The sequence below is a fragment of the Tympanuchus pallidicinctus genome, unplaced genomic scaffold (assembly GCF_026119805.1).
Source record: "Tympanuchus pallidicinctus isolate F22 unplaced genomic scaffold, pur_lepc_1.0 scaffold14, whole genome shotgun sequence".
Taxonomy (NCBI): Eukaryota; Metazoa; Chordata; class Aves; order Galliformes; family Phasianidae; genus Tympanuchus; species Tympanuchus pallidicinctus.
The window spans coordinates 9797955-9824986 of NW_026294659.1; the positions used below are offsets into that span (position 1 = coordinate 9797955).

The window sequence follows — 27032 nt, forward strand, 5'->3', positions numbered from 1 at the left end:
AATGGGAGCTGAACCCAGGGTTACTGCTATGGTAGCAAGCATAGAATCACCTGTGCCTAGCAGTGCTGGATGCTTGTTCAAGTCTTCTAAAGAAGTTGAAGTGGGTGCAGGACAGATCAGATTTCCCTTCCTTCAGAGTAACAAGTTCAATTGGAATGAATGAAATTTGATTGAAGTTTATGCACGGACTTCAGTTCTTCAGCCATAGGTATTTGGACCTCATTTTGTGGTTGTGTTGCATCTTAGGGGAGGTATCAGTGAGTGACGCCCTTTACAAGCTAGTTGCTTGCTGGCCTTGTTGAGAATAAGTGTGCAGTTGTGTAGGAAAGTTGCTGTATGTACTGGGTCACGGTTGGACAGTGGTAACTTAGCCACCTTCCCTCCAGAGTCAGTGCCTTCATAAGGTAGCAGCACCAGACCTGTGCTTGTTGCCTTAGCTTTAGAAAATTGAAGCATGGGATTATGAGCCATGAGTAGGCTGGAGTGAGCTTGTGTGCTGGGATAACCATGGGAGGCAGTGAAAGGAATAGTTTCACATGTTCACGTCCATACTCATCTGTTGTAGAAACAATTCTAAATGCTGTACTCAAATGACTTCTTTCTCAGCAGGAATCTACTTAAGAGAGAGTGAAAGTAAATCTACAGATCCACAGTTTGGATTGAGGAGTGGTCCCTCGATTAGTCAAGGTGTGATGTGTACCTGTAGTCCTGTATCCATAAATGCCCATCTGCAAGTCTTCCTTGCCTTGTGAAACGCTGCTTAGTAAACCATGTGTGCTTTGAAGTATTGAAGTACCATGAAGGAGACAGCTGTGTTTATCTGCATTGCTTGCTCGTGGCTCACTGTTTTGAACACACTGAGCGTGGACCACACTAAATTTACCTGCTTTAGACTTGCACTAATTACCAACTTCATCCTGCAGGGCTTTGTGTTATCATGCTATATCCCTGGATGTGCAGCATGCACTTGCCTTCCAAAAGCTCTAACCTGGCAGTTATTTCTCCCCTTATTTATTATTAGTTAGAGTCACAGGAATTCCATGCCATAGTTAGGACATAACTGAAGCATACTGTAGTGCATAGGATGTGCAAGCTGAGCCTCAAGCGTAGAGGTTTGTGTTCATTGTTTGAGGTTGAGGCTTGTTCAAAGTGACTGTTACTGCAGGCAGTAAGGGCATGGTGGAATTTACTTGGGTGACTGAGGAGCACAGTGGAGCAGCCTTTAGGCCAGACATACATAAACAATGCTCTGGACCAGGGAACATACAAGTTAGTGGTAATGGTTACTGTAAAGTAGGGGGAAGTCTGGTATGTGAGAACTGAATATTTCTGTCAAAACAGGAAACTTTAAAACTTCAAGACTGAAAGTGAAGAAGACAATTTTCCTCTAGTGCCATGAGGCTGAAACTAGGTATCTGGGAAATGGCAGGTATGAGTGTTAGGATGCTGGTACGTCTGGGACATCTTCCCACAGAGATGGGGAACTGTGCCTTACTGGTTCTGGTGTAGTGGGCCCTGTAGCTTTGATGCTTTTGTGTGGTAACTGGAAAAGAGGATTGATGAGGAAGGAGCTGTGAAATTAAATGGTGAGAGTTACTCATTTGAGTATTCTTGTTTTCCCTTAGTGAGGTTTCTGTGGCTGCAGTGGTGGATAGAAGGTGGGTTTAGAGTAATGTCACAGCATGGAACTTTATTATAGGTTAGGAGAGCACAGGGGTTAGTAGAGGACTTTTTGAGGAGTAGAGGATTAGTTTCATCAGGTGCTAGTGTGAGGTCTAGGCAACAACTGTACAGAGAAGACTTGAACAAGCAGTACATTGCTGAGGATCTCATCGTGGCCAGCAAAAGTTGCACTGTGTACTTCATTGAAGTTGTGTGTCTGTAGCCTGCTGACTTTGTGAATCCTCCCATCAAGTGCAGTGTTCACTGTTGCTCATATTGGTCAGTGTGTTTGTAAAAATAACCTGTGGCTATCTACTGCAGTATTGAATTACAAAGCTTGAGTGTTGGCTCATCCTTTGGAGGAGGAGAACAAACGAGAAGTTTGTAGTTTCGCTATTCTGTTGTGTGTCCGCTTGAGTGAACCCACTGTACGATCGCGCAAGTCAACTCACAGGACAATTGTAACTGAATTATTTCTGAGGGGAAGGTTGCCAAGGCTATAGAGACAACAAAGTTATGCATGAAACACCTGTCTGGAAATGTACCAGAACTCTGGTTCTACCAGCCTCCTAGTTGTTTATTTGCTTTTGTTGAAGAAACCTTCATACACAGCATTGCTCATATGTAACAACTCCTGTAAGTAGTCCTCAGAAAGTCATTGGTGTAAAAATCCTTAGTTTGCAGAAATGTTGTGAAATAAGGAGCGACTGTGGGAGTGGAGGGGCAGGTGCTGATCTCTGATGATAAAACCAAAGGAATGGCATGGAGCTGTATCAGGAGGGTCAGAGAGTGTTAGGGAAAAGGTTCTTTACCAGAGGGTGGCAGGCGTAGCCCCAAGTGCTGGAGTTCAAGGAGTGTTTGAGCAGTGCTTTCAAATGTAGGACTTGAATTTTGAGTGCTGGCTTTGTTGTGCAGTCTCTTCTAACTGTTCTGTGATTCTAGATGGAGTAACTTGCTGAGTGTTAACAAGGCAGACCTGGAGCAGAGTCGAGGTTAGGAAAAGTCTGAGCCTCTGCTGATTTTGTTTATTTCATCTACCAGAATCTGGTGGCTCTGAAGAGAGAACATTGGTTCTTTTTTGGTATTATTTAGGGAAGATGTGGAAAGACTGTCAGTGCTATGGATCTCCTTAAGTCTTGGCAATCTGTTCAGGATAAGGTTGGATGGAAATTCAATTGTGTATTTAATTGTAAAAGGCACTGTTCCTCTGCAAATAAGCAATTAAAATCCTGCTCTAAACTTCAGATTTTGCCAAGAACAGATCTGCTATTAATCCTGCCATTTCAGTAGAGATTTACCATGTATATCATCTGAATTTGTTAGCAGAGAAATACGGCTGCTAAATGAATTACTTTGTTCAAATAAGTGTTCAAGCAGCATGTTCAGAGCACAGAGTACACCATGCTGAACCTTATTAATAACTCACAGGTTTCGGTACAGTGACAGTAGCAACATATGTGGTATGAATGAAAACTTTGTTCTCGTTGCTGTTTTGTGCAAGCTAGATTTCTCAGAGGAACTGTTTATCATTCTTCCAGGGGCAGACTCTGGTAGGCCAGGGATACTGATTTCATAGGGAAGGCTGAAGTACAATCTGGTGTAAACTGGTAGAAATCTGTTGGCGCTATGCAATTCAATATACTCAGTATAGAAACTGCAAGTGAGTTTCAGAGCTTCTTCAGTAGTGAGAGGGCTCATCTAATTTCCTTGAGTAGGTCTCTTAGTGGGGAAGAAGAGTGGTGATAAACTTGAGGGAGTAGTGAGAATAAGGGTTAAAGCCCTAAGACAGCTGACAACTTTCCTGAGCCACACAGCTGATCTTGGATCAGTCATGTCATCATGCTGCAAGTGTTCTTGTGTCTTGTTCATCTGCACAGTGTAAGATGTGAACTTTTTTCAGGCACGGACTGCAGCAGCCCATCCCATCTCATCTGGGACTTCTAATCTCAACTTACTGAGAGCATGAGACTCTCCAGTGTATATTCCTTGATAATAAGAAAATTTGATTTCTGACAGCATTTCTTAGTTACTTTTTATTTCTAGTTCAATTACTATTGCTAACTGTTTTCTATCTCCTTTTAAGTTCTTGCTCTCTGTACCTACTTCTCACGGTACTTGAAATCTCAGTTGTTCACCTGGTTGAAAGCCTTTCTTAAGAAGTAGGGGAACCAGATGTTTAAAAAGGGCTATTTACAAAGAAGGAATGACCAGAAACTGTGTGGACAAACAGTTGTGATCAAAGTACTGCCTGTGTGCTGAGCTTAGTGAGAGATGAGATTCAAGTCATAGGAAATGTTCTCTGAAGAAGTGCAAAACACTCAAAAGGACTAGCTTATGGAAAGAGAGTACTTAGTTATTGATCTTTTCCAACTCTCTCATTTTTGTCTGTGTACAAAGAAGATAAGGATTCTCTGGTAGAAATGACTCTATACTTAGGCTTTCAGTTGCACAAGTCTAAGAATATTATGGGAACACGTAGTTGAAAGCTTGCTTGAGTCTTCCATCTTCCTTTCCAAAGAATGATACATCCTTTCCTCCCTGTCCCTTTTAACAGCCGAGAAATCTGCTAATTAGACTGCTGTGGAATTGCAACATACTTTATGGATGAAATGGAGTAATTCCCAAAGGGAACTCCGGAACTCCGCTACATGCCCACTTCACAGAGATAAATGATAGCCCCACCCAGCCGCAAATGTTCTGTGCTGCTTCTCACAAGTCTCAGCATGCTTTCAGAAAAGGAGGTCACTGTTACCAGGAAATAGACACCAAGCAGCCAAGCAAGAGGCCAGTGCTGCAGTCAGAAATAGAACCCAGAAGCCCCAAGTGTCAGCACTCTCTTCTGAGAAAGATCCTACCTTTGTAGGATTCTTGTGCAACAGCAACTTCCCCTCATAGTAACCTGGGGAACTGGGAGCAGCATGGGGCACTCTGCCTTAGCATGGGAATTAACAGGCTGCAGCTATAGCTCTTCTCTTCAAAGTGTATCATTCTTTTAGTAGCAGCTCCCTGGGAATCAAAGTTCCCCATGCAAGTTTTAGTTTTTATGTGATCTTTAAGGCTTAAGAGGTACTTACTGCTGGTCTGGTCTTCATTTTAGCACTAAGGCAATGCAGCCTTACTTGAGATGATAGGTCCTTTGCTGTTATACTCTGAGTGGTTCTGAAAGGAGGCAATTATGAATTTGAGATGTGCTTGGCGGGAACCACTTGTGAAATTGGGGCAGATTTCACAGTAAATACTGGAATACAAGACAGCACTCCCATGACTTGTAGCACTTAATGAATTGTATTCTGATGCACTACTAAATTTTCTGGCATGGGCCATGCTACAGGATTGTGACTGCTTGTGGACAAGGCTGTGGGTAGGGTACCGTATGCAGGTTCACCCCCAACCTCACGTTCAGTTCCTTCAGCTACTGGCACTGAACTGAAGGTGAAACATCAGAGGAACCCTCTAAGAGGAGAGTAGATGAAAATTTGTAAATAATTACATAGATACCATAGAATGTGCTTAGAAATAAGGAACAAGTTTCCAAGCGGATGATTTAATTGGAGATCCATATTTCTATGTCGCAGAGTCTTCTGGCTACCCTGGTTGTTAAGTGTTTTTTTCTGCTATCAATCACCTGATGCTTTGTGATGAAGGATTAATTCTGTGCTCGATCTCATCTCCACCAGCTTTAGATAGACTGTTTCGTTTCTAACCATGAAGTCAGGGACTAGGAGCTATTTATTGCTGCATATTTGTGCCATTTGTCCTGCTGTCTTAAATCCATTGTTTTCCTTCAGTCTTCCTACTAGGCTCAGAAACCTACACCTACCTCTGAGACCCAAAAATCTGCCCTCATCCTTTTGAACCATGAAAAGCCTTTTTTATCCTGAACTCTTAGCCACCATTGCAACCTCAGTGTGGTTTGAATATTTTCAGACCTACTTCCTCAGAAGTCAGAAACTTTATACCACTGTTTTCCTTCAAGTTCCTGCTCCCAGAGGCCTATTTTTTTCTGTATATCATACAGCTTCAAGTGGGCTTGAGCTCAAGCTGTGAAGGGCTCCTTTTGGGTACAGACTGTAGCTGCTGTGCTCTTCAGGGTAACCAATCCATGTCTCGAAATGAGGAGTTGGTAGGGCTGCTCAGAGAGGACCTTGTAAGTAATAGGTTCTGAGTTACAAGATCACAGAATCACAGAATTGTAGGGGTTGGAAGGGACCTCCAGAGATGATTGCTGCTGAAGGTTTTTCTCTGCAAAATTATTACTTCAGGTTATTTAAACAGCCTCTGAAGGCCCTTGAGCTCTTTTAGCCCAGAGCAGTAGCTAGTAGAACTGGATAAGGCTATAAAATTTGTACACAGTCCTCAGAAGCAGCTTTATGAACTACTCAGCATGTGACTTCTTAGCAGTTCAGGAGAAGGTGTAATATTTTTAGTATTATCAAAATACCAGAATGCAATAACTGAATAACCTCCAAAATGAGGAAAAACATAGTTTATGATGATAGGTTTAATTTTCTTCATTCAGAGCATGCTGTATTTTTTAAATTAGAGCTGGGTTGGATGTATTTTTCTTTTTCTTTTTTTTTTTTTTTTTTTTTTTTTGTGCAATCTTTCAACTTCAACACTTTTCCTCCATGCCAATACAAAGCATATCATCTAAGTAAGTGGCACGTTTGGGTTGTTTGATAACTTCAGGCTCTCTTTCATACTTCTCACTTTATTAAAAATCGCATTAAAATGGCTTTCCTTTCTAAATCCAATTCTAAAAATACACTGTTCTTAAAGAATGCCATTGGTTGACATTTTGAATTCATTTCCACAGTGATGTCTTTCAAATGTTGTGTGGTTTTTTTTTTTTCCAAGAACCAAAGCTTTTTGACAATCATGAAACAGTTTTGCTGAAAACTTTCTGACCAGCTATAACCATTTTGTTTGATTTTGTATGTTCATTTTGTGAAGTTGCCACCAGTATATGAAAGCACGGTCTCAGCAGACAATGTGTTCAAGTGTATGTGTTATAAAGGATAGCTAGGTTATAGCCCCAAGCTGCTATCAAAAAACTTATGTTGGGTTTTTGAGAACAAAAGAAGACACTTAAACTACAAGTTCATGTTGTGTTTTTGTGTACTATACAGAGATGATTCTGGTCAGGTCTTTAGTGATATACTATCTTGGTTAATCCTCTAGCAAATGATCTTTCCAAAGCATCCTAGCTCTTGGCGTACCTTCACCCTTCACTACGAGAAAGAAAGACATTGAGGCCCTGGAATGTGTCCAGAGAAGGGCAGTGAAACTAGTGAGGGATTTGGAGCACAAGTCCTGTGAGGGAGCTGGGATTGTTTAGTCTGGAGGAGGCTCAAGGGAGACCTCATTGCACTCTACAACTTCCTGAAGGGAGGCTGTGATGAGGAGGGTTTGGCCTCTTCTCCCAGGAAACAAACAGGACCTGAGGAGATGGCCACAAGTTGTGCCAGAGGAGATTTACATTAGACATAAGGAAAAACTTCTCTCAGTGAGTGGTCAGGCACTGGAATGGCTGCCCAGGGAGGTGGTGCAGTCGCCATCCCTGGCAGTGTTCAAGAGGCGTCTGGATGAGGAGCTACGAGACATGGTTCAGTGGCCTGTGGTAGCAATGGTGATGGGAGGGCAGTTGGACTAGATGATCTTGCAGATCGTTTCCAACCTTGTGATTCTCTGATTCTATGATTTGTTGCTGTTTTCTTGAAAGGAAGTTCAGTACTGATGCCACCTCTGAAGAAAGCTGAGCAGAGCACCTCTGGAATTGTTTCTTCTTTTGTGTCGCCATGGGGCAGCTGAGACCAGTCCTTCCACTATTGCTCATAGAGCGGAGTTCAGTAAGGGACAGCATTTTTTTAAGCCTGTAGGGAGCAGATGATTGGTAGTACCACTGTTATTTGCTACTGTAGGTGAGGCTTCTACCAAGTCTGCCACAGAGAGGGGAACTTGTGTCCTGAAAAACAGGGCAGCTCAAACTTGCTGCAGCAAGGCCTTGTTCCCTGTTGTCAACAGCAAAATAGGAATAGGATTAAAGCTTTGGCTCTTCCTGCTTTAAGGATGGGGGAGGAACATGACACTTCCCCACTTCAGAAATGTCTGGGTTTCCTTCCTGGCACAGGAATGATTTAGCCATTTAACTTGTGGTGCCTGATGTTACCCATCATCCCTCTTGTCCCTCTTGAAGGTCAGACTGGTGTTCCATCATGTTAGGAGAAGATAAGGCTTCTGGATATGAGACGACATGTTCCATCCTGCTTGATTTAACCTTTGTTGCTGCACTCCAAGGTCTTCAGCAGTTTGTTCTTTTTTTGCCCCTTTTTTCTCCCAGTGAAAAGCTCCTGCCATCTCACTGTTCTGCTGAGATCACAGAGAGGTCTTTGAAGCGCTGATCTGGACTAACTCTGAGTATGGAAAACAACAGCATCAGTGGGTTTGATTTCTGTTTTTGTACAGTGTGTCGCCAGTGACTTTGGGAGCAGGTGTTCAAGTATATCAGGTAGCTTGTCTTTTTTTACATATCAAACTGGAAGAGAAGCAGATAGGGAATAGGGGAACAGTGAGATTGTTAATTCAACTCAATAGCTCTTCATCCAGTTCAAAAAGCCAGGTGTTTTGTGACTGTGCTGTTTTAATCGAAGATGCTGTTCTTCAAGAGTCAGAAACCCCCACCCTATGCAGCAACTCAATGTAAGTCCTAGATAAAGGACTGTGCTTACTTGTATGGGCAGGCCTGCTGGTAAAGGTATTTGCAGAAACTTAAAGGCAAGCTATGTGTGGAGGAGGACTGGGAATCGTTTTCCTTCTGGGCGCGTGGCTTGGGCAGCACCTGCTCCTTTGCAGAGAACTCCTCCACCCCAACCAGGGCCACAGGAAGCCCTGCAGTGTTTTATTCAACTGCTGCTCTGTGAGCTGAGTTTTTGGTCTTCTACAGCTTGCACATGGGAGAGGGTTTGTACAGCACACATGCTATTGGTTTTGGAACAGAGCCCTTGGAGAGTGTCAGGGAGTTTCCTTGTCTGTAACTGGGGATAATTCAGTTTGCCTTGGACAAGGCTTTAATATGTTCCAATATAACCTTTCATCTGTTCCAGCATTCGTGTTTTTGTGTATGATCATGTGTCATGTGTATTGTGGGCTGCTTGTGTTCCTGTGTATTTGATAGAATGAAGTAAGGTCACAGGAAACTTGAGGCTTCAGCATGCATAGAGCTGCACAAGTCCCAGCTTTCAAGCTTTTTTCATCTGCTTCACTCTCTCTTACCTTGTTCCCAGTTTTAACAACCACAGTGCTCCTGCCTAAAATCTTCCAGGCCATCTTTCCCCCTGTCCCATCTTACCACGGGTATTCCTAGTTTCCATCATTTATTTCCTCTCCACTATTGGGATAGTCCTGGTGGTGTTACAGTGTCTAGCAAGGAGCTGTGAAACATCAGGAAATCTGCATGACATGCAGGAAAATGCTGGTGCTCTGTAGCCTCTTGTTCCTTGTTTGTATGGCATCTTGTGGAGCAGTTCTTATTGGAAGTGCTGTACAAATACATAGGATTGCTCACGAGACTATGGGGATTAACTCTGTAATTCACACAAATTGATGCTAATGAGAGAGCTACTTAGGGGAGTACTCTGCGTAGCACTCTGCTAGCTCTCTGCTAGCTCTGCCTTTCCTCTGATCTCCTGCAGGTATCAGAGGTATCACCTGTAGGCTTTGAGAGGGCAATTGGCAAACTGTAGTTGGGGGTACTCCAGACCTCAGCTGGTGAAATTAATGGCTGGGGGAAACAAATATAAGCAAGTGGTATTGCATGCTTTGCTGTGGGAAATTCCAGGATTATCTGTGTTTTAAACCTCCTCCACCCACAAAATCCAGCTGTGAGAACCCTGCGATCTGAACCCTCTCCCTCTGAGCTGCTATGCCAAAATAGAAACAGGCTTTTTCCTGGTCAGGCTTTGTCCTGAGATGATCTCTCAGTTTGTGAATGTGCTCTGACTTGGCAAAAATACAGCCATTTAAAATATGCAGCCTGACAGCTGTGATACTGTGCACACTATGGTCTGGTGACTGACCGCAGGAGTAACAAGTGCCCTCTGCAGAGCAATGCGGTCAACACTGGAGTCAGTCCCATCAGTGCCAGTCCTGCTGGTTTGCAAGCCCAGCACCCCTCTTCTCCTGCAGCTGAGAGACAAGACTGTGGCTTTAGCAGTGAGTTAGGGAGGGCTGGAGATGTGAGGTCATAAAATCCATTGGTGACCTGGAATGCACTGGTGTTTGCATTGCAGCCTTTGATGTGCAGGACTAAAATAGGGTACCAGAGGCAAAGTGCTCCAGTGATCTTCCAGGGCTGTAAACTTCAGATCTGATTGTCTTTTCTATTTACAGGTAAGGAAAGAAATATTTGAGCTGCAAAGGTGTGTAAGCAACTTGCCAAAAAAAATTTGTATAAATCTCCATTCAGTTGTTTTCTTAGTGGAAAAGAAAGGCCAGCCCTTCCACAAATCCCGTGGCAGTGCATCCAAGACAGTCTAAGTTAGATGGATTAAGGTATTTGGAGGATTGATTCCTGCAAGTTGCAGTCACTGCTGTGCTGCCAGTTTAAGCTCACATCCAGCACAGCAGTACAGTGAGTATGCTGGGATGGTTGGAACAATGCCCCTTCCCTTGTTTAGGGATGTTTACTTATCCTTTCACAAGGACTCACATGTCCCAGACGACAGCACTGTTTTCCAGACTTAGCAGTGGATCCAAGCTGGTAGGAAAGCAGAGAAACCAGTCATTTCTTTTTGGTTAGCTTACGAAATATAAGGGAGCACTGAAGTGTTTCTTTTTTATCCCAAATGAGGAACGTCGGATAGATCTTCCTCATCTCTCCAAAGAGTATGGTGTGGGAGGTCTCAAAAGTACAAAATTGCTTTTCCTTAATCAAAAAGACAGGAGCCCTGGAGCTTTAATAGAGACATATTTTCTTCCCAGCAGTTCTCAAACATTTGTGCTACATTTAATTTGATGATGGAGGAGTTTTAAAGGGGTTGAATAAATTGTTCTGTGTTAATTGAATGACATGCAGATGATACGTCCTCTGCCAGAGATCTGGAAAGTCTTTCAGGAAAAAAAAGAAACAACAACTAAAAGCAGACTCAATTTACTGTGTTTAAACAACAGAAGTGGAAAACATGCCTCATGTACATAAATACTGCTGTCAGAGAGAAAAATGTGAAATGGGCATGAGGGCTCTTCAGCTAGACTAGGCCAATGCATTCAGTTACAAGGGAAGGTGTTGAAGTGTGCCGAAGAGGAGAAGGGCTGGCCCAATGCAAGGCTATCATGTGGGTGCAGTGGGGCTGCCGAAGCTGCTGCCTCGCAGGGCAGGGATGGGTTAAAGCTGGAGTAGGTCATGGCACAGCTTGCTCTTTCTGAATTATGAATGCCATGCTCAGGGTACGCTTTTGCTTTGCGATGTTAATGGCTTCAGTGAGCTGTAGCGTGTGCGTGCCTTAACCAGGCACTTTTATGTCCTACATACGTCAGTTGGCAGGCAGTGACAATGCACACATGGATTGCAACCCTTGCACCCACCTGAAGAACCTTTGCAGCATTTAAAGCTGGAGGTACATCACTGTATATTCCAAACTTGACCCTAAGGAGGTGCAGTTAGTGTTCAGAAAGATCACAAGTAGCTCATATTTGCTCTATGTTTAAATCAAGCTTATGGTGCATTACTATGCAAATATTACAACTTGTATTTCCAGCAGTGTTGCTCAGCTCTCATGCATACATGCTGTCAAGTCAGGAAGAAGGAAAATCAAGTACACCAAAAATAAATAAAACAATATGCTTGCACATGCTGCAGCTGCATCACATCTTGTTTATTACATGCAGCTCCTCCCACCCCACTAATCACATGCTCTGAAGGTTTCAGTGTGGAAAGCTCAGCAGCCGCCAATGCAAAATGACAGCAGTAAAGCCATTATGATTTACACCGCCTCCACAACAAGTCTGCAGGCTTTGTTTACGAACGGCAGGGCTGTTTGTGCAAGGCTGTGTCCCATTTGGTGTATGGGAAATCTGGTGGTGCAATGATGTATTCAGTTGCACTGGGAAATAAAGAGGCATTAAGTTTTCAGACTTAAGGTACTAAGTGCTCCTTGTGTGCTGCTGCATTTCATTTATAACATATCCAAGCCTGTCTCTGATTGGCTATAAATGAACTCTCATTGAAAAATAAAAGCACAGACTGCCTGGGAGAATGTCTTCCAGATTTCTCATGCAGACTTCATTAGCAAAACTAGTCCTTATGAGTGCACAGCAGGTTTTACATTACACCCTGCAGATACTGGGGCAGGACTTTGATATTTACAATATCAGTACCAATATTTACACATAGGCTATAGGCTGGAATTATAGAAAGTGCAAGACTTGCCATGAAAGCAAGGGTGGGGGTATGGTTTAGAAAGGGAGGATAAACAAAGTTATTCCTACCAAGAAAGTGGGAATTCAGAGCTGCGTGGGCTGAGTTTTGTCCTCACTTGGCATGGGGGAATTATGTGATTTTATTCTATGACTCACAGTTGTCTCTACAGCATTTGCGTCACCCAAAGAAGTTGAATCTGCATAAGACCTAGTGTGTTCCAGGAGGGAATATTTTGTTCTGTAACGTGAATTGGCGAGCGCAGACTGGCAGCTTTCTTGTTTTGCTTCTTTCTTGTTATTATCACCCGGGCACAAACAGTAGAATTTCTCGGAGCCGACAGATTGTGTTATCACAGGAAAGCAAATGTGGTGTCAGGGAAAATCCTAGCACTGGGAGATTCATTTGAGATTCAGCGAGAGTGAGTTTCTCTTACTGAGAGCCATAAGCCTCTTGTGTGCTTCCCTTGGACTCTGTTTACATGTGGAAAAACACAGCACTGCATTAGTTAGGTAACTGAACTGCTTTCCTCAATTCCACCCGGATTCTGCCTTATTTCACTTTCAGAGCCTCTCCCATTATAAGTCATCTCATCATAAGGTGCCACAAGTTAGTCACTGCCCTGGAGTGGTTGGGGTTTTTCCACCCAAGAAAGTCACTGTGGCGTTTGGCACACAGAAGAAAGGGATGTCAGAACTGAAAGGTGAGCTCAGGCATTGGTTTGGAGGTACAGCAAATCCAAACTTAGGGCTCTTCGGGCTGGATCGCAAGGACTTACAGCCCTGTGGTGCAAAGTGCTGACCCAGCCCTGGCTCACTCTGCTTGTTCAGACGTGTTCGAGTGTTTCTGAGAAGTTATATTTATGCTGGCAGGCTGCACGGCAGTCAGGTGGTGTCTATCCACGTGGCTCTGCTTTTCTGCAAGGCTGGATCAAGTTTCCTTTCCTGCAGCTGGCACAGAGCTGTCAGACAGGTATGATGTTGACATAAACACTGTGCCAGCTAATTTGACAGAAATGAGCTGGCGTGACCTGGAACCTTGCAGATGGGGTTACATTAAGGGCTGCGGGAGTGCCTCAATCTCCCACTCATGGGAACAAGTAGTGGCTCAGATGTAGCTGAAATCCTAAGCAAAACAAGGCTCTTGCACCAAGCACCACATACAAGATGGAAAGTGTGGGTGACACCCACCTCTCACCCCACCTCTTTGCTGGAGAGCACGTGGACTGGCACCAGACTTTGCTTCTTGTTCATCATTTGTTGCTGCTTGGCAATTTGAAGGTGTCATCACCCTGTGTGCCTCTTAAGGTAAAGGAAACTTCCTTCTCTTCCACCATTTTGGCTTTTGTTTTCCACTTGCTCAGGATTTGCCAAGGCACAGGCATCTCAGTGCATGCTGGCAGGAGCTGCATTAATCCCACGCTCTCCCTCTCTTGTGTCCAAAGGAGAGGGAAATGCAGCCGGTGCAATTACCGGCTCATTAACTAAATCCCATCACAACCGGTCACTCTGCACATTCTTGGTGATTTAATTCCCCCATTTAATTAATTCCTCCCCTAAACGCGATTAGCTCACATTAGAGACGAATTACCAGTTAATTTTCAATTTGATAGTAAGTGCTCTTCCAGGCTCTGGCTAAGCTTCCTTGGTCATGCTGGATTTGCTCAGAAGCAGCCACTTAAGATCCGGATTCCTGCTGACCTTGCTGTCTCCTACACCACATGCAGGCTGACTGCAGTCCCACCATGATGGCAGCACCTGCTGATGCAGTGGAATCCTGAGGGCACTGACCCTTCCCATCACTGCTGGGCTCTTCTCCTGCCCAGGAGTGGCCCGAGGAATGTGAGAACCCAAACTGGAAAATATTTACAGTGCACAGCTTTGACCTTCTGCCCCTCTGGTGCCCAAAGCCTGTGGGCTTTGATTTTTTTTTTAATCTGCTTCTGTGTTTGTCAGGGGCCCTAGGGATGTGCATGCAGCCAAGGGCTGGCTGCAAGGGCTCTTAGTGCATGGCGAGCTTTTTTTGTGATCTGCTCTCTACTCCCAAGACTTCTGCATTTGATCCACAGGATAATTCGGTGCAAAATGCAGAAGCTGAACAGGAAGCAGAAGGCAGCGCTTCCTCCCCACGTCTCCTCCCGGATGTGTTTGCAAAACTGCTTTCTCAGTGTGCTTCTGCCACGTGGAGGCCTCCTGGCCTCATTTGTGAACTGTGCAGCACAGTGTCATGGTTTGGACAGGAGAGGGTGACAGTCCTCTTCTGATCCACGCCAGCATGCAGCATCTGCTGTCAGGGCACTCCTTCATGGGCTCTGTGTGCGTTTGCCTTCCCCACACAGCAGAAAGCAAAACATCACGTCTGTTGCTGCCTAGGCAAGCTCTCACAAACTCCTGCAACTGTTCCCAGGAAAGCAACCCGAGCTCTGATGGGCAGCCTGGCCCTGCAGTTTGCTCTGGAACAGAGACCTAGGTAGCTTGGGGCATAATGCCTGAATGGCGCTTAGGTTGAAGTAGGCCCCAAAAGCTGTCAGCTGGGGCCTGAGGCAAGGCTCTGTAGGCATAGGCTGACCCTCCTGTGCCTTGCACAGTGGGCAGGAGCTAGGGGATGCCTCAGCCCTTCAGATGGAGGCCTGCAGGCAGCATGGGTAGATTTTCTTCCCCACTTTCCTATCTCACACCCATGAGCCCATTGCTCTGACAGCACTGTGTGCAGAGTGCTGTTCCCAGATGCACCCAGGCAGATGCTGGCAGTGCTCACTGGGTAGCAAGAAGGGTGAGAATGTGTTTTGGGTGCCCTGCAGGGTGGAGGGATGTGTGGCTGGAACTGTGCACTGCAGACATGCCAGAGGTGAGCAGGGAAGGTGTGCTGCCACCTGCCAAGTGGGCAGGGGGACAAATCATGAGCTTAGGAGATGTGTGGGAACATGAGAGATTGATTAAATGGCTTTCCTAGATGTGTGATGTGAGGTGGTCCAAGGTGATGAGCCAGGACAAGGAGCATGTTCTCCCTAGAATCATAGAATCATTTGAGTTGGAAGGTACCTTTAAAGGGCATCTAGTTCAACTCCCCTGCAATGAACAGAGACAACTACAGCTACATCAGATTGCTCAGAGCCCCGTCCGGCCTGACCTTGAGTGTCTCCACGGATGGGGCATTCACCGCCTCTCTGGGCAACCTGTGCCAGTACCTCATCTGGAAAAATTGTTCTTCCTTATTTCCAATCTAAATCTCCCCTCTTATAGTTTGAAACCACTTCCCCTTGTCCTGTCACAACAGATCCTGCAAATGTGTCTGTCCCCTACTGCTTCCTCCACCTATCTGTGCCATACAAGCTGAGACAAGAAGACAGTGGCTTTTGGTGGCCTTTGGTGGTCCTTCAATCTGTCATTCTTCTTTTTGGGCACTGTGGGGCATCAGGGTGAAGGTAGGCACAGCCCTGTGTCGTTAGAAACAGTGCCACTTCCCCATCCCACACCTGCACATGCTGGACATGCATTCCCAACACAACTGCTTGGAAGAGAAGTGTGAAAACTCAGCTGAAATCAAAAGGAACTAAGAGCCATAGTAAGAAATTCTGGGTAGAACCAAATTTATTTATTTATTTATTTGTTTGTTTGTTTTGAGAGCTGACATGTTTTGCAGAGACCCAGTGTGATTTATTTTTACTGCTGCATGTTTAGCCCTCCTTCACCTTTTCTACAGCTCAGCTTGAGTGCTGTTGAGTTGTTGAGGTTGCAGAGCAACCTCAACCTTCCCCTGCCTTGTACGTGTAGTGTTTACCTCATTTATTTTCTGCTTTCCACCATACACACAGCGTATGTTCTCTGTTATAACTCAAACCAGGCATGGTAGCTCAAGCAACTTGTTGCAACACACTTGTTGCTAAAGCGCAGTTGTTGATAGCACAGCTTCTCCCCACTCTTATCAGGGTCAAGCAAAACTCAATGCAATGTGCACAGCCTCAGTGGGTAGCTCAGTACAACCTAGAAAGGGTGAAGTGATTGACAAGCTGCAGCTTTGCTGCTGTTGAGCTCCTAGGAGTTGGGCTGTCTTTTTGCCAGTTGCTAGGCTGGAGACCTGGCACTAATCTCATCCAAAAGTACAGCACTCATTGCGTGGGCATTGCTTTCTTTGTCACTGTTGGCTTGGTGTCTCAGAAAAAGCCGTTGTGCTTCTTCTTACATTTGGGCACATTTGGGTTGCCTGAATTTTTGTCCCTTGCACAGGGCCGATGCTTCGTCTGTGCAGGCTTCCTCCTGCCTGGCCCCTTTGCCAGGAGAGATGCAAGGCATATGCAAGGCTGCCTGTGTTGAAACCTGTTAGCTGGAGGGAGGGTTCGACCACAACAAACAGCCTTTAATAGGCTCTCCTGCTGTGTTTTCAGGCAAGTCGATGATGTGGACTTGATTATTCAATGAATGAATCCATTTTGATTATGCGCTTGGGAAAGCACAGTGACTTCATTTAACAAATCTTCCAGATCATCTGTAAGAAAAAAAATGTTCTAAACCTTCTGATCATTATGTCATTGAAGTATCTATTCTGTGCAAGGGGGAGAAGATGGCACTGCTCCTGTCCCGGTGGGGGATGTGAACAACCAGGAGGCATATAACCTGTCTGGTGAGGTGTGGCAGGGCTGTTGGCTTGAACAACTTATGACGTGCCATGGGTTTGCTGTGGAGAGGCTATTTCAAAAGACATTTGCATGGCTGTGGAAGAGACTGACTCATCAGCTGTAAGGGAACTGTGCCACATTTCCATTAGATAACTAGGAACTGAAAGTAGCCATTGCCAGCAGCCCATGGAAAGCACAGTGCGAGGAGGTGAGCAGGACAAGGCAGCTCCGGGCTTGTTACGTTGACAGAAGTGACCCCATGTCTGCTGGTGGGACACATGAACAGCAGCTGCTTGAAGGCAGAAGTGAGAGCAGGGGGAAGACGAGGTGGCTCAGCCCCAGTTCAGGTTTCACCAGCAGCCATTTGTCCCCAAAGCTAAACCTAGAGTGTGTTGTTCCCTTTCAGATGCTGGCTCTGCACTTTCAGGTCTCTGCTCCTGCTGCAAGGTTTCGCCATGGTGCAGGACTGGTTTCCCAGACCCATGCTCTCCCTCACCCTCTCCCCTTGCTATTTCACAGGCTTTGCTTCTTGGCCCTCCTGGTGCAGCAGGAAGATAGGAAAATCTGTTGTTCTGGCAGCATGCAGGATTTTCTGGGACCTGCTGGCAAATGTCTGGGCTGATGTTTCTCAGAGTTTGTGTAACTTCAGTGGGAGGCAACCTCATATGCAGATGAGGAGATCGTCCCTGTTAAGACCAGCCCAGAAGTGAAAAAAACTTATTTCTCACCTAGATCAGTTTCTCTATGACAGCCCATGCCTGGGCAGCATGCACTGCTGATGTGGGAATGCAAGCAGCTGTGCAAGGACCTGCAGTGTGGAAGCCATGGTGAATGTGAAGCCTTGTAATAGGCAGTGCTTTGGTCTGTAATGCTCTGCCGGGGAGATTCCAGGGCTTGGAGGGTGCTGTGTGCACCCAGCAGTGAAGTGTGGACATCAGCAGAGGCTGCTGGAGGGAATTCAGGGCCAGAAAACCCACCCAATGCTAAGCATCTGCAGCACTCCAGCCTCGAGCGCTCATCAGCCCTGAGTCACACTGACAAATGTCAAGGCATGGTTTAAAGCCCGAGTTGTTTTTTTTTCTTTAAAAAAAAAATAAAACCAAACACAATTTTCTTTTATCTGCCACTCAGAATTTCTGCTTTTTCTACCTAAGAGGACTGAAACTTCTCCCCAGGAACCGCTTTATCATGTTGCCATCTCATTTCAGCTCCAGGGGTGATCAGAACATGAAGCTGGAGTTGCGGGGGCTGGCAGAAGAGCTCAGTGTTCCTGCAGCCTTCTCTCCGAGGTGCCTGCAGAGCAAAGTTCCCCAGCCAGCTGGCTGCCCATAGATGGGTATTTCCCAGAAAAGGTGACCTCAGTGCCCACCCACAGCCTCCCCACTGCGCCTGTGCCGAGGCACCTTCTCAGCTCTGTGGTTGAGAGGGGACCACAGGCGGACTCATGCGGGTGGATAGCACAGAGCTGAGCCGTGCTGGAGGCAGCTTCTGCAGCACTGCCATCAGGGTTGGGGCTGCTGACACTGCAACAGGCACATCCTGCCTCCATCGCCCCCAAATGTGGCTGCTGGAGTGAAGCTTTCCTGCTGCATCGAGCATAAATTCATCAGGTATTCCATTTCCTAAGGGGGAAAAAAAAAAAAAAGCAGAATAATTCACTTAGAAATACAGCGTAGAGTCATTTTCCCTCTGACACGGTGAGTGCAATTACCTGAGGCATGGAGAGCTGAGATAACTCGTTCATTCAGCTCCTTCTCTCCACAGAGATCATCATCATTCTGTCAGAAAAGGCTTTAAAAAGCAATTCACATCCCGAATGCAGAGTCTGGATGCTGGACCCGTCCTTGTGATTTCCATGCAGCAGCTGCAGCATCACGAGCAAAACTGTCTTTTAGACAGCGCAGTGCTCATTATTTTGAGGGCCATACTCACCACACAAGCTCCCTGTGTTTGCAGTCCCTTTTCCCAGAGCTACTGTCATCTCCTCGTCCTTTAGGAGCGAAGCTTATTGGCATCCTATTTGGAAAGCTCAATTAACTGCAGCCATAAGCCTGTGCTTGTCCCCAAATATAATCATGTTTAGGCTGCCCCACCTCCTCAGCCATTATCTAATGGGCAGCAGAGTAATGGTTTTTGATAATGCTGTTTGAATGGCAGCAGTTCAGTTCTGGGCTTAATTTTTTTTATGGTGGGTTGGCAGGGGGAGAAAGCACTGGTTTAGATTGCCTGCAATCCCCATTCTGCTTTTGGAGCTTTAGGGAACGGACATGTTCTTCCATCTCCACTAATCTCCCTCTGATATCGAGGATTTTCCTGCCATTAAATGATAGCTTGTGAGAAAAAAAATGCCAACTTCCCAGAGGCAGAATGCAGCTAATGGCATCCCTGTGAGCAGGAGGGAGAGCACAGCCACTGCCCAGCCAGGTAAGTCATGTCTGTAGATGCTTTCTGTTGGGAATCATAGCTTTGGCTGCTCGGTGTGATGCCAGCATCTGTTGCCTGGGGAGGTGGCCAGTCCCTGACCATTGGTGATCTCTTCCCACCTCAGCCAGGAGCACACTGTCAGCACAGCTGGAGAGGAGGAAAACCTGCAGGGTTGGCTGAGAAGGTGGATGGTGGAAGGAAGGCACCCGGCAGGAACGTGTGGAGTGCTGGGGACCGTCAGAAGCCGTGTGCAACAGTATCCTCTTCCTCAATCTTCTTTGTAAATATAGACCTGGCAATGGGAAAATGATGCAGGCAAACAAGAGGGTGAAACCTATCTCAGCTCTTCCTGTGTGCTTTTAGATCCCCCAAGTTTGCTTGCCAGACCTGAAATGCCACTAGCGAATAATCAAGGTAATGTTTGTCATCATTTTAAATGGTGAGTAGCACTCTTATTCTGCATTACCCAGTAGTGGGTTGAATGGATTGTTCTGTAGGTTAGATATGGAATTATTGCAAGCACTGCCTCTTCACCCTTTTAAAATCTCTGGCAAACACTTCTTTGGTCTCTCATTCTTTCAAATTATGGTGTTATTTAAAAGACCGAAATAGATCATCCCTGGGTGGAATTTTTCTATTCCTTAATCTCACTAATATTTGTTACCTTAATGCTGAATTCCATCCTTTTTTAAAAAAACAAAAAAACAAAAAAATCCAAAAACATATCTGCACACTGTGTCAGTGAGTTGGAGGCATCATCAGCTGCTGCTCTGACAGTGTCAAAAGCAAATAGCATCTGTTGTGGGGAGGGGGAATGGCAAGGTGGGATGTTTCATGCTGTGTTGGTCAGAGGAGATCTGTCTGTCAGGTGAGACTGCTTTCCTGTGCTTGCAGGAGGGGGATTTGGAAACACGTCCTTTGCATGAGAAAAAGGGAGAATGCAACAAAGATGCTGAGGGGCTCCTCTGAACTCCTGTTGCCTGGGGGATGTTTTCCAGTTTGCTGCTCCTCAAACATTTCCTTTCCGTGTACTGCACAGAGCAAGTTACACTTGTAGTAGATCTTAGATGAGTGCTGTGAAATGCCACTGGCAGAAGACACAGATTTGGCTCTAAAAAAATTGTGCCTAAGGAGAAACGCTGGAAAATGGCTTGAGTGCAGACATGTCCTTTATCAAGAGATTAGAGAGCAGGCAGGGAGGGGAAGGAGAGGATTTTGCTCATTTCTACTGAGCACGCAGTGCACACAGCTGCTGGGGGAGGTTTGCTCCAAAGGCTGTAGATAGGACCAAGGTTGGAGTAGATGTAGCTGAATGCTGAGCTTGCTTGGGACAGCCTCACATATGGGGCAACCTATGCACATATGTCCCCCTGGATGTCATCCTGAGCCCATGTGAGGCTCTTGTTCCAGCAACGGTACTTCCATCAGTTTCCAGACAGCCACCTGCAGCCAAACATTTGGGAACAGGCAAATCCTTAATCTGTCTGAACCTCAGTTTATGTAACAGCATCAAAAAAACAACATATGCCCCTGTTTGCACACAGTGATGAGGAATGGTGAAGAGGGAAGCAAAAGACACAGCCCCTGTGTAAAGACAGAGCCAACCGAGGCCAGTGCCTTGTCCTCCCTCTTGTCCTAGGATCCTCATTCATTGCCTACCCAGTACCCTGCTAAAGAGTCAGTAGAAGGGTTTAGGAAAAAAGGAGAATATGAAGAAATGTCAGACTGCATAAAATTCTTCCCACCTCTCCAAGTCCTTCCCTGTTTCTTCTTGAGTGTCCCTGTTTTGCTAATTCTTCAGTCAGCATAGCATGGCCAAGCTTGGCGGGACCCGATCCAACAGAAGCCAGAGCTAAAGTCCTTCTGGGATGTGCTCTCCATTTACCTCAATCTGCCTTCCAGCCCAGTGACCAAGGGACAGTTTGGGCTGACGTGGGGAGGCTGATGGGTTGGTGTCAATGGGCACCCGCTCCTAGTTGAAGAAACTTCAGGCACTGCAAACTACCAGATACATACTATGTGTGTTGCATTCCAAAAGGATGAAGGGCAGAGCAATTGTTGCTCACACTGCCATTTGGTCTGTGCAGCAAAGCCTTGGGTACTGTGAAAATAACAGATGGATGCTTGCTGAAGATGATCCTTCCTTGCACATCATCTCACAAGCCTCTCTTAATAAGGAACACAGCTCAGTAAGGAACAAAGCTTAGTGAGGAATACAGTAGTGGGCCATCACTGTACTACATGGCAGCAGGGAGAGGTGGTTCAGCAGCTGGGAGTCTCCCTCAGACAGTGAGACAGAGCATGGGGAGAAGCCTCTTTCTTGCCCTTTGGCCCTTGCAGCACTCATGTGGTCCCTACAATGTTAATAAAGGTGGTTGATGGAAAAGATTATATAATTTCCTGTGGAAAAATGTATGAAAGGATTTTGCTTTCGTGATGGACAGTGAACAGCAGCAGAAAAACCATTGGAGTGAGAAGCAGTTAAGGCGTGTCTTTGAAAGAGATTACAAAATGAGATCTGTAGTATTCAGTTCTTGCTCTCTAACGAGTTCATTGCTTAGTCATTTTGCTGCTAGGAGTTTCTTTCCACAAGATGTTTCAGTGTGTGCTGGCTGATGTCTCTTGTTCCCTTCGTTCTTCTCTGATTTGTCCCCAATAACTTTCACCTTCTTGGACATCCACCTGCTTGGGATTAACTTGACAAGAAACCACACATCACTCAGGTGGCAGACTGATAAAATGACTGAAGTGCTTCCTCCCACCAATCCCATGACACTATGGTGACTGTATTGAGAATTCACAAAACTCTAATATCATATTGAATGACATGGTCTAGAGCTGTCACAGGCATGGGCTGATGGTTAGACTAGATGATCTTAGTGATCTTTCCAACATTAATGATTCTATGAATCTGTGATCCCATGAATGGTACAGAGTATCTCATTTGTGGGGAGAGCACTAAGAAAGCATCTGAACAATATTCCTGAATCTGTCCTTCCTCGTGTCTGTCTAATGGAACACAGCAACACCCTTAGCAGGTGATAGCTTCCCTTGCAGTGCTGCAGCAGCTGCAGCTTTGGTGGAGAAATGTGAGATTGAATAAAAATGAAAGATGCAAAAAGCATGAACACTGACATGCTACAGGCTGCTAACAGATCTCCCCTGCCTACTTCTGGAATCGAATAATAGAATTACAAATGTTGGAAAAGACCTCCAAGATCATCCAATCCAACCATTCATTCACCCATCACCGATATTCCACACTAAACCATGTCCCTCACTACAACATCTAAATGTTTCTTGAACACTTCCAGGGCTGGTGAATCCATCACCACCCTGGGCAGCCTGTTCCAGCACCTGACCACTCTTTTGGAAAAGTAGTACTTCCTAATGTCCAACCTGAATCTCCCCTGGTGCAGCTTGAGGCCATTCCCTCTCATCCTATCTCTATTTACATGGGAGAAGATGTTGACCTTCATCTCACCACAACCTCCTTTCAGGTGGTTGTAGATAAGGTCTCTGTTGAGCCTCTTCTTCTCCTATGGAAGATGGAACAATCCCAGTTCCCTCAGCCACTCCCCATAAGACTTGTGCTTCAGATCCCTCACAGCTTCATTGCCAGAGCTTCAACATCTTTCTTGCAGTGAGGGGCCCAAAACTGAACACAGTATTCAAGGTGTGGCCTCACCAGAGTGCAGAAAGATGATCACTTCCCTGCACCTGCTGGCAACACTATTTCTGATACAAGCCAGGCTGCCACTGGACTTCTTGGCCACCTGGGCACACTGCTGGCTCAGCTGAACATTGAACAATACCCCCAGCTCTGTTTCCTCTACACAGTCTTCCCATCCTGTCTGCCTCAGAGCTGTAGAGTTGCCTGAGGTTGTTGTGGCCAAAGTGCAGGACCCAGCACTTGGCCTTGTTGGACTTCATCAGTTCAGTGATCCAGCCTGTCCAGATCAACAGCATACACTGACTGCCCTCCTCTGTTCTCCACCCAGAAATACTGCAGCCCCACAGTTGCTGTCCTTCAAAACATCCCTGCAGGTTCCTGTAGCCAAGCTTTGTCCCTACCAGTTTGCAATCATGGGAATGCTGAGAAATCAGTGGTGTTGGAGGGAACTCTCTGGGTCCATCTGGCCCAACCCTCACTCCAGCAATAACATCCAGATCACAGTGGCCAGGACGACATCCATGTGGCTTCTGAGGATCTTCATGGAGGAGGCTCCATAGTCTCTCTGGGCAACCTGCTCCAATCAGGCTGGATGATTTCTCCTCTCAGGGAAAGAAATTCCACAGAGAGGATGCAGTAAGAAATTAACACTTTCCCAGAAAGTCTATAAGCAACAGCAGACTTCTAGGAATTGTTCACAAGGGCTTCTTAACATAGGCATACAAATACTGTGTGACAATTAGCCTGCCTAGAAGGAAGCAGAGGCAGCATAATATTTATTCTCGTGTCATAACTAATATGTTTGCTAATGTCTCTTGTTTTTCTCTTCTCACACCTTCATGGGGTCGGCACATTCCTTGCTGTCAGTGATCCTTTGGGTGCCCCATGTCCACGCGGTGTGGGCCTGTGTGCGGTCCTGCCCTGCCAACTGTGTGTGCACCCAGGAACGGAGCTGCTCTGTCCTCTGTGACCGTGCTGGCTTGGGGCAGATCCCCAGTGAATTCCCCTGCGAAGCCTCCTCTATTAACCTGGACAAAAACAGCATCAAGTTCCTCTCTGAGAGGGCCTTTGGTACTTTACCTTCCCTTAAATCCCTGTCCCTCAACCACAACAATATCTCCTTCATCACTCCGGGGGCTTTCAAAGGGCTGCCCAGCCTGACAGAGCTGAAGATGGCCCACAACGAATACATCCGCTACCTGCACACACGGACATTCACTGCTCTCCGGCGGCTGGTCAAATTGGACCTGGCGGACTGCAACCTCTTCAACATCCCAGACAGGATCTTCATTGAGCTGCCCTCTTTGCAGGAGCTTTTCTGCTTCCAGAACAACTTCCGAAGGATCCCAGGTGCCATTAGGGGCATGGAGAATCTGACCCATGTCTACCTGGAGAGAAACAGGATCGAAGCGGTAGCCTACAACTCCCTGCAGGGGCTGACCAAGCTAAAATACTTGAATCTGCAAGACAACAGGATAAATGTTGTTCATGAGCGAGCTTTTCAGGGCTGCCAAAAGATGGAGTACCTGTACCTGAATGACAATTTGATCAGCGAGCTTCCAGAAAATTCCTTTGATGGCCTGAGGTGCCTGAAAATGCTCAACTTAGGGGGGAATTTCCTCAGGAATGTTTCCAACACTTGGTTCAGGGACCTGGTGGAGCTCGAGGTTCTCTATCTGGACCGCAACAGGATCAACTACATTGAGGAGGGGGCTTTTGAGAACCTCACGAGCCTGGTCTCCTTGCACTTGAACAGCAATAACCTGACGACCCTGCCCTTCTCTGTCTTCCAGCCTGTGTACTTCCTGGGACGGCTGTATCTCTTCCGCAACCCCTGGGAGTGTGACTGCCGCATCGAATGGCTGAAGGAGTGGATGGAGAACTACAGACTTGTCAGGGACGTTCCCTGTGCCTCCCCGTCCTCTGTAGCTGGGATTGACCTAATGGACGTGCTCTACGACAGATCACCAGACGGTTACTGTCTTGACCCCGTGGAGCTAAATGTCACATCTGACAGTCCGACCCCTAGCAGCGAGCCTTTCTCTACCACAGAGAGCAAGTTCAACAGCCTTATTTCTAAACTCTTGCTTCAGATGGGCCTTCCCGAAGAGGTGGCAAACACTACTGAAGTCTTCAGTAACGCTACACAACTGGATGGACTCACTGGTGGGGTTACTTCTGGCACAAGGGAAGACAGCAGCAAAGCCATCTCCTTCTCTTTCCACCTCCCAACACTTCTTACAGTGGTTATTTTCCAGAGCAAGTAGTGCAAAGGCTGCCTGAAGCATGCGTCCTGCTGGAGCATTTAGTCTTTGTCCCTTCCTTGCACTGCCCAGGGTTGCTACAAGACTTTGCAGGCCCTTTTAAACAGGAGGATGGTACCTGGGGAGGGTGTGGGGTGAGTGTGGCATTTTGGGTGTGATGTTAGATAAGGATTTTGTTCTTCTCCCTGCAATCCTGAGACATCTGCAGGAAAACCAGAGACACCCATTTTTGTCAAAGCAGTCTTCTCCCAGGAAAAGCTTTCAACACAGCGGTTCACTCCTCAATGTCTGTTTCAAATGCTGATTCATTTTTTAATGAAGATATTGTTTCAAGGAATATGCTGTTTTTATTTATAGGTTGTTTCATGTCCGGATAGCAGGAGTGGAATATGGCAATGACAAATGTAGACAGGCTGTACTGTACTGTTTTGTATTTCTATCACTCATTAATATTTATCACACAATACTTACCATACATAACTTATCATATTGTGGTATACATATTCATATAAAATGATAGGACATATATAATCCCTTACTAGTGCTAAAATGTCACAAAATCAGAATAAAAATGGAAATGCATTTAAATTACTCTAACATTTCCTTAAATCTTTTTTTTCTCCATCCTTGCTTTTTCACAAACAATTCAGTGCAAACATGGATTTCAGAGATCATAGAATCATAGAATGTTTTGGACTGGAAGGGACCTCAAAGCCCAATCACCCCAACCCCTGCTGTGAGCAGGGCTGACCCCACCCGCTCAGGCTGCCCAGGACCCCATTCAACCCTGCTTTGAGATGTTGAAGATATCCATGGTCTGGCAGACCTGGGGATATCCATTTCTGACACACAACTGGTTTTGTTCAGCTGCAGAAAGCAAGCAGGGTTAGTGCTGCTGTATGGTAGGACAGGAATCCTGTGGATATAATGAAACCCAAGATCTGTAGATGCCAGCCTGGTGTGAGGAGGCACCTCCATTAGTTCCCCATCCCCTGCCACTTCCTCATATCACCTCCAGTGGCCACTCAAAAACAGAAGGAAAGGACAGGACAGCTGGAGATAGACTTTGCCCTTTGAGCAGCATTGGGTGACATGGAAGTTTCATGCAAGAAACTTCTTCCAAAAGGGCTCAAAGCTTAGAATCATAGCATCGTAGAATATCCCAAGTTGGAAGGGACATATAAGGATCACTGAATCCATAAGGAGCATCAGCAGATACCTTGGGCCAGGTCTTTGCCACTGACCAGCCCAAAGAAGCTGTGACCAGGAGCTTATCCCTTGGCCTCAAACAATGCCCTCAGCTGACCATGTCAGGGGAACAACCCACTAAGTGTCCCACAGACCTTGTAGCAAACTGCCTTGGTGAAAGCTGACAGGAACTCACACAAAGTAACTGTGCACTCTTAATCTGCCACAGTAGCTGCTTCCTGAAATGGAAGCTTCTTTTTCCCCCCATTTGAGTACGCCCATACATTTTGCCACCAAAAAGGCTTCAGGATGTGTTCCTCCGGGCTGCCTCGTTTGGGGTGCAGAGCTCTGTCCAAAAAGATTTGCTGCTTTGTAATTAGCACCAGGAATTTCTAAGAGCAGTCAGTACCAGGCAATCCCTGTCAGGATGGCCCTTCAGCTATCTGTAGTTAGACCACAGCTTTTTCCCTCAGTGAAGAAAGATGGCAGATGGTGTGATAAATGCCTGTTTGACCTGTTCCATGAACTAAATGCAATGAGTTTGGATTTCCAGGCTATTTATGAATCCATTAATCTTCTTAAACACTAAATTCATCTCTGTATTATGAAAGGCTGTTTTTCAAAACCAGTCCAGGCAAATGCTGTAGCGGCGCATTATGTTAAGGATGCTTCTACAGGAGCAGTGCTTCATCCTGTCAGCAAAGGTTTGTCAATATGTTTGACACAGATGGTGGCACACTGGGAACAAAAGGTCATGTTTCACTTCCTATAGGATGGATGTTCGATGAGTGA

The 27032-nt window shown here is 45.9% G+C and overlaps 1 protein-coding gene across 7 annotated transcripts; it reads left to right on the top strand.

The window, feature by feature from the left end:
• The first annotated feature begins 9083 nt into the window (after window positions 1-9083).
• On the top strand, window positions 9084-25634 carry NYX (nyctalopin). Of its 7 annotated transcripts, none has more exons than XM_052674141.1 (5): window positions 17381-18301; window positions 18950-19115; window positions 19240-19395; window positions 19479-19529; window positions 23656-25634. In XM_052674141.1, the coding sequence occupies exons 4-5, from the start codon at window positions 19508-19510 to the stop codon at window positions 25053-25055; spliced, it is 1422 nt and encodes a 473-aa protein (XP_052530101.1). In that variant the 5' UTR covers window positions 17381-18301; window positions 18950-19115; window positions 19240-19395; window positions 19479-19507; the 3' UTR covers window positions 25056-25634. The 7 variants fall into 7 exon arrangements, with proteins under 7 accessions (XP_052530097.1, XP_052530101.1, XP_052530100.1 ...); XM_052674140.1 differs by having other exon boundaries at window positions 17382-18301; window positions 19479-19554; XM_052674139.1 differs by having other exon boundaries at window positions 17382-18301; window positions 19240-19554.
• Window positions 25635-27032: the final 1398 nt, after the last annotated feature.

What these genes read in the sequence shown, in the direction of transcription:
- NYX (XM_052674137.1), top strand. Translation starts at nt 23,628, where the DNA reads ATGGGGTCGGCACATTCCTTGCTGTCAGTGATCCTTTGGGTGCCCCAT.